Genomic DNA, 14,776 nt, shown 5'->3' on the forward strand with positions numbered 1-14,776 from the left:
TAACTCCCCAAAGAAAGATATATTTGATTTCAAGTATACATAGTATACATTTGAAAGGGCTTTGAAATTTCACTTAGTGGCTTCCTTTTTTTTTCAGTGTTGTAATTGCTTAAGTCTTTTTATTAAGAATAGTCTCTCAAAAGCAATAAAGAAATTAGTATCTTTTAACTAACATTGCTGTGACTCTAATTTCATGAGATACTGTATTTCAGTAGGTCAATATGCTGAACATGCATGCTTGATCATTTGTTTATACTACACACACTGGTGCTGATCTTGAGTGATTGTTGTTTGTTACCATTTTTACTGAGGAGACAAAGACTTCATTCAATCTTTTGGGGAAGGTGAAGCAGATTTGGCAGACATATATCTGATTGGTAGTATTGGTTCCCCTGAGTCATCCTTATCAGCTGTGTCAGTGAATGAATATGTGTGACTACAGCGGAGGAATGTTGTCATTGGGTACATGTAGTTCTGGGTGAATGGTGTGAGCCATGGGGTAATATTCAGAGCCTCTGGCTTGTTTTGCTGTCTTGATAACCCTTCCCTTTTCTTGCTAGCCACAAAATTATTTCCTTTTAAATAGCCTGTCTTTTGGGAGCATAAATTTCCTTTTTGCAACAGGAAATCTCTTAGGATTTTCTATTCTCACAGATTAACTTCACTGTAATTTGTTCAACTGTATTATTAGGCCATCTGTTTGATCCCCCCCCCCCCCAAATCCAGTAACTCTGCTTTCAATTACAACTGAAATAGCTTAGATAGCCTTTATGAGCCTTCATGTATATTTTCATTATTTACTATTTTAAAAATACTTTGAGATGCTATGTGATTTTAACAATGTGTAGGCATTCTAGTTTCCAACCATGGGATTTTTAATAAGAGAAGGTCTTTTTAAGATAGAGATGTCAGTGATTTTGGACTTTTTATTTTTTATTGGCATATTCTTTCAGTACAAACGTTCTTCCATTCACCTAACTAGAAGCACACGATGAAAATGTGTACTTCTCAGAGTATTAGGCAATCTTGCTATGTGTGTGTTACTGCATATAGGCAAGAGGCTGGTGAAATTCTCATTCTGGAATCACTCCCATTAATGGAGACAGATCGTTTGTTAAAAAGGCAAGGCCTTGTAACAACAGGTCGTGCTTCTTTACTGAAGTAATGCCAGTGCTGCAAACAGAGGAATCCCCATAGGTAAGTCGCGAGGTAGGCTTGCAGAAATCCTTTCAGTGGGAGACAAATGTTGACAGCAGAGAAAGGGATGTGTAGATTTCATTTTTTGGTAGGTTGGACAGGCTGACAAGAAGCGCATTATTTTTTGATGAGTTTTGACATGACTCTAAGCATAGCAAAAGAATGTTGTTACTGTGAGCTGCCTAATTTTAATGGAAAAACTATATTCATTACAACAGTTTTGCAATAGGTGTCAAGCATGTTGAAGTGAACTATAATCAACATTTTTTTATTGGCACTGTAAGATTAAAGCATCTCATTTTCAAGAAGTAAGAGCTCCTCAGTCAGCTATTCTAGTTTATGCTAAATCTGTGAGAAAAAGGAAAAAGAAGTTATTTCCTTCAAAAAATTCTGAGCAGGCTAATGCTGCTTCCAGATCTTTGCAGCTCCAAGTCTGGAGAGAACTGACGAACAATTTTCATGGGAATAAAAAAAAATCTCTAAACGATGTTAAAAATGCCTGTAGTCTCTGACACTTTCCTAGTTGTGACTTCTTTTGCAAAACTGTGATATTCTCATTCTCTTCCAATTAAGAGGTAAGATACATGTGTATTATACAGAAGAAAGTGCGACAGTACTGTTAGAAATGAAAAGGCGAGAATGAAGCATGCTGGGGGATTGACAGGTACTGTAGGAGGTAATTGAATAGTTATCTGTCACCCTGCTTAATTCAGTTAGCTCAGAGCAAAAGTGGGTGGAAAATATGTGAAGATTCTTCTCAAGGAATGCTGCCTTTTCTCTTTTTGCATAAGATAAGTGTTGGTGAAAATGTTCTGTTGGGTTCCTTGTTTTTATTCTTGCTGGAGGATGCTGATGCTTATGGACCTTCATTTGCCATGGCTCTCAAAATCCTATATGAACCATGTATTTTGGTAAACACAAAATGGTTGAATTCATGAAAATAAACTTGAAGTTCTGAAGTCTAAAGATGTATAATCTTTTCCCAGTGTGTGTTAATATGGGACCAGAAGTTTCTCACCTTGCTGGCAAATCACAATTTATAAGTGATGGAACCTATTCCGTGCCAGGGCCTGGAGCAAACACATCAGCAATTTGATCCTGGTCCTCATTTCTTCACAATAGAATCATACACCTACATCTATGATGGTCCTAGTCTTGGAATGACACAAGGAGTATTCAGAATAGAGAGCAACTGTAGTTAAATAGAAAAAATTAATACGTTTTGTCTTGGTCCAGTAATTTAGTTATTTTATCACTCTGTCTTCTGAGAAAGCTCTTCTTCTCACCAGTTTTACTTGGAAGGCATAACAATCTTTGTAAATCATTGGAATTTACATTGTTTAAACGACTTCTTTTTTTTGTGCCTTTTTTAAATAAAAGAAGCTTTTATGTGTGTAACACACTGCTATCAGTGTGTTTTCATTTCCTGTGCCTGCTTTCTTCGCCTTGAAAATGCACGTTTCTCAGACCTACAGCTGTCCCTTTAAGTCATTTAATTAACTTATTATAGGCATTGCCATTTCCTTCTTGTCAATAATGACACTGCTGCAAATGCAACTTTTTATATAGTACCCACACTATCAGAGAACAGTGATACTATATTAGATATTCTTTGCAGGGTAGTAAATTTGATTGATATTCTTATCCTTTGCTTAAAGGGCTTCAGAAATTAAAGAATTTGTGTGAAAACACTCAAAACTATCCAACCTGAGTATATTTTGGAGCTGCTTTTGTAAATCCCATCAAATATTCTACACGTTACCATTATTATCTTGTATAATTATTACTTTTGCAGTCCGTCAGTAAAAATTTGTTTTGTGCAAGAGTTATTTTTATTTCTTAATTTACTTTGTACAGCTTCTAAATAATTCTTCAATGTTTTAGTGCTTTTACTTAATTTTAGCCCTTGGAACTTGACTAATTCTGGCAGGTCACATTTACAAAATAGCATCAAGCTGTGATGATGTGATCCTCCTTAAAACATTGATTGCTCGAATCATAAGCCTCATCTTTTCCTGTTCCCACTGTGATCATTTGGAGTCAATTTCAGCTGGGAAAGAATTAATCAAGTAGTACGAGCTGTGAACTATCACCTGCGCATCTCAACACTGGTGATAGTCCAGGTTTTTTCAAAGTTAACAGTACGCATCATGCAAGTGCCAAATCTATATTATGATGTAGAAGTTTAAAGTTTCTGCGGATGACAAATATCGCATCACTGATTATTTTCTTTTTCTTTTCTTCTCAGAAATTGAAAAATTTCAGGGTTCTGAAGGCAAGAAGGAAGATGAAGAAAAGAAATACCTTGATGTTATCAGCAACAAGAATATAAAGTTGTCGGAAAGAGTTCTGATCCCTGTCAAACAATATCCAAAGGTACTGTAAATATAGTCTAACACTTCTAAAATCTTTCTTAATAGATTAGTGAAAGAACCATGCACTTAATGATTTTTTATTGTCTCTCAGTGTGCAGGCTTCAAGATATTTGAATAACTAGAAATAATGCTTCTGTCTGAATTTATCTGTTATTAGATATTATATGATCTAATTTCTGTCTGAGGACCTCTCAGAAAAGCCATGAAAATGCATTTGAATATTTTCTTTGATTTCAATTGGGATTTTGGAGGTGGTCCTTAGGAAAGACACTGAGCTGTTTTCTCACAGAAGCCTTTTTCTTGATAATGACAAGATGTTGTATTTTTAGAAAATAAAGGACCAGTTTAGGAAAAAATATTCTAACAAAGTAAAGAAAAAATGTTCAGTAACTCTAAAACGTCAATTTATGTGTGCTGCAGCTTCTTCTTAAAAGAATTAGGGGATTTTCTGTGCTGTAAGAAGTTGTAAAAGATATAGTAGAAAGTTTACTACAAGCTATGAATTTGACAATGTCTGTGCCTTTTATAAAATTTTAATGTCTTTCTGCCACATACTTTGCTCCTGTGTTGTTTTACCTTTACGTAAAATGTTGTAACTCATTTCATATCTTTACAAGGAAATATATTCTCATGAAGAAAAAATAGTTTTATTTTTTTATTTTACCTAATCACTTGTTATAATAGTGTTCAAACTGAAATGGTATGCATCTCCATTTATCTCTAGAGTATTTTTTCTTTTTGTTTTATTACCGTGTGGTATTTGGTTCAACATTAGCCATGATTGTACCTTCAGCTTTTTGCTTTATGTTTTAATCAGTAATAGCAATATATTACTATGGATAAAAAGTCTATCAAACTAAATGAAAGGTGTAAAAAAAAACAATAAATAAATAAAAAGTTCAGTGATTCTAGCTGTTATTTATCTCCTGTCTAGTGAATATAAAACTGAGATTATATAGTCATCCAAAAAGTTAAGGATCTTAGAAATGCGTGCAGTGCTTTAAGGAATTACTTTCTTGCTGCCTAGCTTGAGGTACTTTGCATGGATTTGTAGTGTTTTGTATAAATGCTATCACTGACCTGAAATTCTTAATAAGAGTATAATAGTGCTGTATCTTTTAAATGACAGTGTGATAATTATTCAGAATATTATTTGATGAAGATAGCAGAAAGAAAGACAAACTATTTAAAAGACAACTGCAATAATCTATCAAATGTATTGCCTGAATATGATTAAATTAACCTCCATTTACTTTAATGAACTCATTATATTAATAAGTATTAAAGTATATCAAGTGTTTCCGCAAGTTTTGAGCACTTACAAAAAAACCACAACACTGCAGTGGAAATGAAATTCTTTCAGTAATGCAAAATACACTCATGGAAAGTTTCTGTAGTTGATTTTCTAGCAATGTCCCATGTTCAGAATGAAATAATTCTCAGAACTGCAGGTTTCCTGCCATCCTTCAAGGAATGGACTTGAAATTTGTATCAAGCTGCTGATTGCTTATCTTTTCTTGATGAGTTATAAACATAAGGACAGTCAAAATTAGTACTTAGTGGTTGCTGGAGGTTGCTTTATAAACATCCGTAAACAGTAAAAATTGGGTGAAAAAAAGACATTAATTTTATATATTTAGCAGAGTACGGTATAAGAGCAGTTGATCATACTTCTGTTTTATAAACAGTTCAGTCTGAGAGATGCTTATATTTGAAAGAATATTAGTTTAAATTATTAATTTATTCTTTGCTGATGAGCTTTTCTGGACAGTGCTAGGTGAGCAGCATACGTTAATCTGGAGAAGGTGTCTGAGAGTGTAAAAATGTTGAAAACAAAAAATCTGACCAGTTAAAAAGAAAAGTTATTTCAAATGCTTTACAACCTCTTTAATCTATTTAGGAACATTATCGTTCCTTTAAAGACACTGGTTTTTACTGTATCTACGTGAAGCAATAGAAATTGCTCCAATGGAACCCTTGGCCTGAAGGTTTAGGATGCTCTCTATGTTAAGTTGCAGTGGGGGTAGATCCCTTCTATGACAGCTTTAGAAGCAGAAGCAGCATTTTAAGGTGTAAGTGAGAATTAAATTGAGCACAGAAGGCTTCTACAAGCTAAACCACTCCTGAAGTTGTAGAATAGGTATTATAAAATTGTCTCTATTCAAGTGTCTACAGTTTGATTTGTGAAATTACTGTTGCAGACAACAGAAAAATAAGATCAAAGCCTGTTATTAGCAGCAGGGTTATCTCTTTAGTTACCAGATCCATTAAAGATATGTGTCTTTCTCCTCTTCTGTAAAACAGAGATTAAAAGAGAGGTAATTGTGTAACCTGATAGTTCAGTGATGATCTTTTCTGAGATAAACTATTTTAAATCTCTGCAGCCTAACTAAAAACAGTGCCTTTTTTACACACTCCTCAATGCAGCAGATATTTTTATTAACCTCAAAATTCTTTCTGAAACAGGAGTGAAGTATCTTTCTATTTTTCCTTTCCAATAGTGTCATTTATTTTTTTTATGTAAGCATTCCATCTAAGACAGACCAACAAAAATGCTCAGAAAAATATTTATTACTGACTTCTTCATTTTTCAACTTTTTTTTTAACTGTTCAGTATAAAGCTTGGGCAAAAATACTCAGGGGTTTTTCATAAAAATTTTACCATTAATCAGTTGTATGTCATATATCAAATAATTCAGATGTGGAAAAAGAGTGGGTTATTTCTAAAAGGGAAGAAAGAAAAATCAGAAATAATCTTGTTGCTGAAAAAAAGAAGCCACAATTTAGAAGCTTGATGTGCAGCTTTGTCATTTGCAAGCCAGCACATAAAGATTAGAGTCTTCATTTACTAAAAGGGCTTAGGGTCAAAACACCTACAGAAATATAGTTTATACCTTCAGTTATTGTCATGGAACTTGACTCGCTGTTGAAACCTATGATCATATGAAGAAAAAATACTTAAAAATTAAAACAGAGTTGTTGTTTCAGGGTTCTGCCTCATCAACTCATAAAACCATCCTGTTCAATATAAATGAAACTAAGCCTACATAGGTTGTTTTTTTCTGAAGGGTTTCCATGATGCAGAGTTGCAAACTGCAAGCCACAGCCTTTTAGCAGGGTAATTAAGCCTCTTCTCTGCACAGAGGCAGCTGCCTAGTTATCTGGCAATAGTCTATCTTAGAAATTGGCTGTCTTCACCTGAGCTTCCCAACTTCTGCTGACTTCCTTCTGGAGGCTTAACTACCACTCGGAGGGAAAAAATAATAGAATTGGACTCCGTACCCCCTTGAAAAGCTGCTGGCGTCCTTCTTTAGAGTGAATGTTTTTGGTGAAGAAACTTAAGCTAACATTAATAAAAACTGTAAATTTAGTTTAATTCCAAATTCGTTATTGTCTTGGCTATCTTATGAAAGTTCCTAGAATGACTGGACTGAAATCACATTTCTTCTTATTCTTTATTAACTGTAAACTGTTTGCATGGTACATAACATGTCACGTGACACTACTCTTGAAATTAAATTTAAATGTTCAGCTGAAATCTTGTGAAGTATTTTGATCTCTGTGATATTAAAACAGAACTCACGGGTGATTTGCACAACAAAGTACTGTATCTTGAATATATATTACACTTATGAGTGTATCTCTCCACTGAAAACTTTCTTATATGGCATTCGAAACATACTTTGGATGAAATAGCTATTTGCAGGATTAAAAATCTGGTTTTGTAATTTTCCTCTTTCTAATAAATTTAGCAGTAGTTAATGGGATTATTTTGTTTGTTTTCAGCAGTCCTGAAGGGATTGTAAATAATTTCAATGAACTTGAACACAGAATGTATTAATGCAAGTCCTGTCCACGTAACAGCTGTAGGGCAACAATCAACATTTGGCCAGTCATTAAAGTATATAATTCATTAAATAGATAAAGTTAAATGCTGCTCGGTAACTTGAAGCATTTCTTTTTCACATGTATGTTAAATATATCCTTCCTTTTTATATGTTGTGTAGATCAGATTAGAACTACAAATAAGAGACTGTCTAAATAAGTATAGCAGAAATTTCTCAGGATTATAAGAAGTCTGAGCTGAGATTTTTTTCTGAATTTTCTACCGTATCTGATTAATTAACCATTATTCCAATTAATTAAAGACTGTGTTTTATTTTGTGTGCCAATTCCACATTAAAAATATATAAGCAAAAAAAAAAATCTGGATTAATTTAGAGACTTCTAGCAGTGTCAGTTCTGTGAATATTTCTCTCCCTCAGAACTAAAATAATTTACTTTCTTTTTATTCTTTCACTGTTGTTTCATATAGAGGAACAAAATCTCTGATGTTTGTTTGGCATAAAGAATAAAGAGGAACTGAGGTCATAGTATCAGTGGGAAAAAGAGTCTCATTAATGAGCAGAAAGTGGAAGAGGATAGTCATGACTGAGACACGGAAGAGCAAACAGGCCGGAAGATGAGACAGAAAGTTCAATTCACAAAAAGAATTACTGTATATGCAGTATGTTTCATTACATGGGGAAATAGTTAGGAAGTACTTTTAAGTACTGAAAGGACCCACTGAGGTCTCCACACAATCTTCTTTACCCCAGTCTTCTCCATTTCTTCCTTGAATTAATCCTTAAAATTGCAAAAGGGGGAATGAATTGTTACTCTGTAATTTACAAGGATGTACTCTCTGCTGTTATAGGTGAATGCAGAGTTGTCTTCCTCTTTTCAAGGGAAGCTTTTGGGGTAGTTTCCTATCACAGAGCATTCAAAGGCCAAAATTAAGTTGGAGGCACCCTTTGTACTCAACAGATGAATAAACTGATCTTGCTCAGAAACTCTGAAAGTCTGGAAAACACATTGTAACTAGGAAATAGGTCAAATAAAAAGTTATCAGCAATAAGAAGCCTGTAGCAGCAGGATGGAATACAGACAATTTGTCTCATCAGGAGGAGCTGAGGTTCTGTAGTTTGCTAAACTATCAAGACAGTTGAATTCCCTTCTATCTTTCATTAATTATACCTGTTTAAAAATAAATATGATTCATGACACCGTTTGCATAAATTAAGTTTGAGAGTTGGCAGGAATTCAGCCTGCATTAAGAGACAGTTGTAATCATGAGCATAAGTTCACATTAATGATACGCGGACTGTACCTTATTGATTTTATGAACAGATGAGCTTCGCGAACAACTAAGAATATTTGGGGCTTTGTTTGCAACTAGAGCAGTGTTGTTTCTTCCTGTGTTATCTCTGCTATTTGTATTAATTGGTATTTTTGGACTGAAATCTCTCTTCAGTGTTGTACATGCAAATTCGATGTTTCCAGGATCCAGCTTTTGGAAATTGAGGGAGTTCAGCAGATCTGTTGGTGATTTGTTATAGGAAATGGAATCTCATTTTCTCACTTCCAATCTTTGTTGCTGTCTAAGGACAAAAAAGCAAGCAGTAGCAATTAAGCATTGTCTTTAAATGCAATGAATCAGATCTAGTAAAGTTTTTTTTTTTCTTACACTCACTGTTCAGATTGGGCCCATGCTCTGGGAGAGTGACAAAGCAAGCTATGATTTAGGGCAAGATTTATCAAAGTTCTATTGATCTCACTAGGACCAGAACTCAGCTGATGATGTGTATTAGTCAAAATGATCACCTACTGTAATCAGTTATAGAGGACCTTGTAATTTCTTTTTTTCTGTCTAGCTTTTAAGAGGATGAGTTACCAGTTACACGAGTACTTCTAATATTAAATATCTTAAATTTGTAGAATAATAGTAAATACTTTAAGATAAACTGGTTCTTTTGCTATACATTATCCTCTTTTTTGCAGAATAGTTTTCCCCTGTCTCTTGTGAACACATTTGCCATAGTTACATTTATTTACAGTAAATTATGTGTGTTAAGCATTCCTTGCAAATGGAATAATGTGGACACTGTGGATCAAATTACTGATGTGGAAGTTGCCATGGTGTGGTGTACATTAAAGAAATTGTTACTGCATACTTTCTAGTGCCAAGGTTCAGGAGTACCTGTCCATGTTTTTAGACCCCACAATGTTCTACAATGTAGTCTTCATTCTTTACAACACAGAACTCTTAGAAATAATGCTTTGAATTTGACATTATCTCATAGAGTAAGATGAGAGTCTGTTTGCAAGTACATAAATGCATGACTTTATTTTGAATAGAACTCATAGATTAGAAATAATGGGCACTTTCTTCTCTGTGAGTCAGAATTATTCCTGTATTTAAGGTTGATACTTGAATTCAGTTTTAAGGTATGTTAAGTTGTAAATATGCTTTCTAGTTAGTACCTAGATAAAGTTGCACATTCTGATTAGTGGAACAGAAAGTCATTCTCATGTTCTTTTATTCCATTACTATCAGCTATTAAATACACAAGGAAGTATTAAAAGATTTGGAGCAACTGATGTCAAAGTATCAAATGGCTGAGGTTGTCAGGGATCTCTGGGTCTATTTGACCCAACCAAGAGCCAGCTGACCAGGACCACATCCACACAGCTTTGAGAGATCTCAAAGGAGGAGACTCCACACTCCACAGCCTCTCTGGGTGACCTGTGTTACTGCTCTGTCACCTGCACAGTGCACAGGAGAAAAAAAAAACCAAATAACTGTTAGTCTTGTAATTTTGATAAAATAGGAGACTATAGGATAATCTTTTATATGAGATTCTTTCCATTCCACTCACAGAATGGAAAGAATGGAAAGAACCACAGTGTTATTAGGAACTGTTGAGTTTCTGTGACTTGGAACTGGGAGTCAGAAGGAAAATACTACAACCTAAGGCAAAGCTTACCTTACTGCTTTTTTTTTCAATAAATGCTGCAATTAACATTGCTGGTTTATTTTTTTGTTTCCTTTTGTTTTTAAAGGAGGGGTTCCAACAGTGTGGATTTAGAATAGGTGAGGAATATAGCAAAGATGTTTCCATCTACCTATTGAGTTTATAACCCTATTATCTAAGCAAGGAATAAGCAATGCTTAGGTAAATACTATCACTAATAAATATTCTTTCTGTAAGAAATAGTATGGTGCTACGCAGCATATATATAGCATGATTGCACACCATTTGCTCACTAATAACGTGTTTCCAAGTTGGTAGACCATCTAGGGTCTGATGAGATAAAAATTTTTATTGTTTATGTCAACTCATCAATAGTGAAATTAGTCTTCTTCAACCACTTATTTTTAACTAAGGAAAATTGTTAGACTAGAACAATGCTTAATGAAACATCAAAAGAAAAATGTTACACGATATAGAGAATCATTCAGAAATAATAATGAACATGTTTCTTAGAATTTAACAGAATTTAGTTTTAGTTTTGAATGAGCTTTTCCTCCCTTGTTTATTGGGAAACAAACTTGTCAGTACCAGATAGCCAAAACCCACTTGTTTCTGAAAGAGAAAAATCTCACTGCTTTTACTGGCAGGGCAACTGTTCCATCTCTTTTTCTTATTTTTTTCTAATATACTGTTTATATTGCTTCAGGTTGGGTAAAAGAAAGGAACCCTTTAAAGCTTCTCCTTATCACCTTTCTCTAAATATTGATTTTCTGATTAAGTGAGAATGCATTTCGGAAGAAATACATTTAATGTATCCCCTTTAATGCAGGGCAAAAGTGGATCAAGTATAATTTTATGACATTTTATGCCCTATTCCAACATGATGCAAGACAGTGCATTTTGCTTTGCTAGTTTCCAAACCAAAGAGTCTGCATTCTCAAATACATTCAGTGAATTTGTTCTGTTGCTTAAAATAATTGACTGAAGTGTGAATCTGCAGATTTCCACCGGAAAATGTATCAGATTTTTTCTAGACATGTTGACATACGAAACTGACATATGACTATTTTTTCAAAGCTTCGTTCCATATCCAATGTTTATGAAAGTCTTCTTTTAATCATATTAATATATATTTTTTCCATAGGAGCCTCACTTCTTTTATAGAAATCCTTAGAAATCCTTAATTTCATGTCTGGATATGAAGATATTGAAGATTATTTTTCAATACAGCAACATTTATCTCCAAAGTTTGGAAAATTTTTAAATTTCATTTTTAAATTCAAGAATATCAAATATTTTATTAGCCTTGTCTTTCTGCATCATAGACCATTACCATGTAAAATGTTTACTTTCATACAAGTTGGCTTGTATCTTATAGCATGTAACAAAAGAGTTAGAAAATTTCAAAGTAAAATTTAAGCCGCTTTTAAGAAAATGTCAATACTGAAGCTATTGACTGCTGTGTTGCACATTCCCATTAAAGCAGCTAAATTATGTAGAGCATAGTTATAAACCCCTGAAATTAGGGGGTTCATTATGTAAGTGCTGACACTAACAGAATTCTAAAGGCGTGAGTAGTGTCACTATAATTAGCTTAAAGCTAGTGCAGATCACATTTTAGTATTCTTTCAGCCTCTGTAAGAAGAGATGATTTATTTCTTTTAGGCATAATTGTATTTGTCACTTTTTTGAGATTGCAGAAATCATACTAGCAGAAAAAGACAAGATGACTTGTAAAGCACTTAACATCATTTTGTTTGTGATATCATTAGCAGGAATAGACGATTGGGAAAAAGTGAAAAACAGTGCTTTCTATTTTTCAGATAATGTCTCTGTCTTCTTCCCCCCCCCTTTTTTTTTTGTCTCGAAAGAGTTTGTAGAACAATGGGAACGAAAAATATGCTATGCCATGGATATATGTGAAAAATAGGATGCAGGGAAGAGGAAATCTCTGCAAATACTCTAATAATTATGCCCTCAGTAGAAGGGGAAATTTCCATGGTTTTGGAGGTGTGGGGGTGGTTGTTGTATTTTTTTGGGGTTTTTTTTTTTGTTTGTTTGTTTGTTTTTTTTTTTTTTTGTCTTGGGTACTGGTCTCTACCACGCCATGTCTCTCTGCAAAGGCATGGTTTGGTAGTTGTACTTAGGATCAGCCTCACAGTTCAATTTCATTGACTCATTTGTCTCTGTTTTGCCTTCAGGGTTTGCCTGCAGGGGCAGAGATAGGTGTGCATCATTGCTTTACAATGCTGAATTTATCTGCCTAGTAAGCAAGTTGACATCAATCTGTGCTAGAGTGAAAGTGCCAAGATTTTCTTTGTGGTCAATGTAAGGAGTATGTAAGTTGGGAAACAAATGATGATGGAACAATCAACTTGTCCATTTGCAGCCAACACAAAGCCAAACACAAAGCCAACAAAAATAATCTAGCTGCAATAGGTCAGAGTTCAGGAAGGGCTGATTAATTAAACACCTGCAAATGCAGATTTCTGATTAGGTAGAGTAGCTCAAGTCAACTTCAGTGCTTTTGTACCTTCATTGTTGACAGTGAATAATTAGTGAAGTTAGAGGTAGTTTAGGTTTGGCCAAAAGTGCCAAAGTTGTTGCATTCTTAGAAGTACTCTTTATTATGTCAAGGAAGATGTTACTAGAGACTCACTGTACAGAGACACGGCATATTGTCCAAAAAAATCAAGAATAAAAGTTGCTTTTTTCTCCCACTATCAAAAAGCAACATTCAGTGTAGGGAGGTGTGAACTAATGAAAGGGATTCCAATTAAAAAAAGAGGTTATTGTACAGGTAATTGAAGAGACTTGGTAGCTTTCCTATAGTGGCTGGCAAGAGAAAACTGCCAAACAAATCTCTTTTCATAGTATGTATTTAGTGTAACAAAGTAACAAGTCCATATTTAAATAAAATCTGAGTCTTTTTTTTTTATTGACTTTGAATTTATCACTGAGTAAAGTGATTAATCATTAAAGCACGTTGGAAACTATAAAAGATTCTGCAAATGCATTTCCCTTTCATGCTTGTCAGGTTTGTCTATGGATAATGCTGCAACAACAGATTTCCACTGGGACAAGTGCCTGCAATCCAGTCAGAGAGGGAACAAAAAGGAGACGAGGGAAGATGGACAGAGGGAGTGTACTGAATGGTGATTTTAAAATCATATAGTTTTATTGCACAAAACCAGTGAAATTGTATAAATTGTAAACAATTGAGATTTGAGTAAATGAAAGCCAGAAGGCACAAAGAATGTGGATCACAGATGTAATGTCATCCCTGACCTCAGCTATTGATTGCGTCAGATGCTAAAGGCTCATTTGTGCCAAGAAGCCAAAACTCTGCTCAAGGGGTGGAGTTTCGGGAAGGACTGTGTTAAATGAAGGATTTCACTAGAAAACTTTCTGATGTGCACAAACAGCATTAACGTTCCTCATGTTCCTTTGTAAAATATTCCATTCCCTAATAGGAGGGATAAGCTAACCCCTGACTGCTGCAGACAGTGCATTACATTTCCTGGTCTACGAAGATTTTTCTCTGTGATCTGAAGGATGCATGGATTTACGCTCACAAAAGAGAGGGCTTTTGACCCCCTTTAGGTATCAACAGCTCTTAGTAAATTTTTAAATATTTAACAGATGGAAAATGTTTCCTTATTTTCTGATATTGTGGGAATGGTACCCACAAAAATCTATTACTGTGCGTGATGAGGTCCTTTGGAGGTATTTCTGAGGAGGTAGAGCTTTAATTTACTGCTTGAAATGATCCCATCTCAATTATGCCCCCTTTATTCTCCCGAAAAACACATATCTACAAACTCTGTGATACACATTTTTAGACGGAGATATCTTTTACTCAGTAAATCCAGAGCATTTGTATTTGTTGTAGATGAGCAGGGTTAAAATGCTACTTCATCCTTGTGAGGCTAGAGGCTTACCTAATGAAGAAAGACAAAAATAGGCAGGGCAATTCATTTCACCCTAAATGTTTATCTGTAAAAATTTTTCCTAAAAGCACCAGCTTGTCTCCTTTGGCTAGAAAGCAGACAATTTCAGCTCTAAGGTTGGATGAAATTAAACCATCTAAGGAAAGGGTAATTTCTGTACTCTTGAAAGTATCAGCAAAATATCGAACTTGATCAAAAGTATTGGAAGCCATTGGAAAAGGCTTTCTAAATCAGTTGTTTCTCAAGATGTATTCTTTTGAAGGTGCTAGCTCTGTTTGCTTGTCATTTCTTACACCTAGGGAGCAGAGGTTTTATTCCCTGGTGTTAGCATATGTTCTTAAGTCAATACATCATAGGTCCGCTTTTCTTTCAATATTTTCATACAACATAAAAAAAATCTCCAAAATATTATTTTTCTGTATTTGGTACATGGGCACAAGTGGAGAACAAATTATGCAAA

At 34.5% G+C, this 14,776-nt stretch overlaps 1 protein-coding gene across 6 annotated transcripts in view; it reads left to right on the forward strand.

Moving 5' to 3' along the window:
* KHDRBS2 (KH RNA binding domain containing, signal transduction associated 2) overlaps positions 1 to 14,776 on the forward strand; it is a 333,052-nt gene that overhangs the window by 60,991 nt on the left and 257,285 nt on the right. For all 6 annotated transcript variants that reach the window (XR_002437290.1, XM_021392691.1, XM_021392692.1 and 3 more), the window contains exon 2: positions 3,446 to 3,573. Coding sequence is in view for 5 of the 6 variants with exons in the window: in XM_021392691.1 (XP_021248366.1) it covers positions 3,446 to 3,573 (128 nt within the window). In the remaining variant the exon portion in view is untranslated. The remainder of the gene's footprint in view (positions 1 to 3,445; positions 3,574 to 14,776) is intronic.

This window comes from Numida meleagris, chromosome 3 (assembly GCF_002078875.1).
Source record: "Numida meleagris isolate 19003 breed g44 Domestic line chromosome 3, NumMel1.0, whole genome shotgun sequence".
Classification (NCBI taxonomy): domain Eukaryota; kingdom Metazoa; phylum Chordata; class Aves; order Galliformes; family Numididae; genus Numida; species Numida meleagris.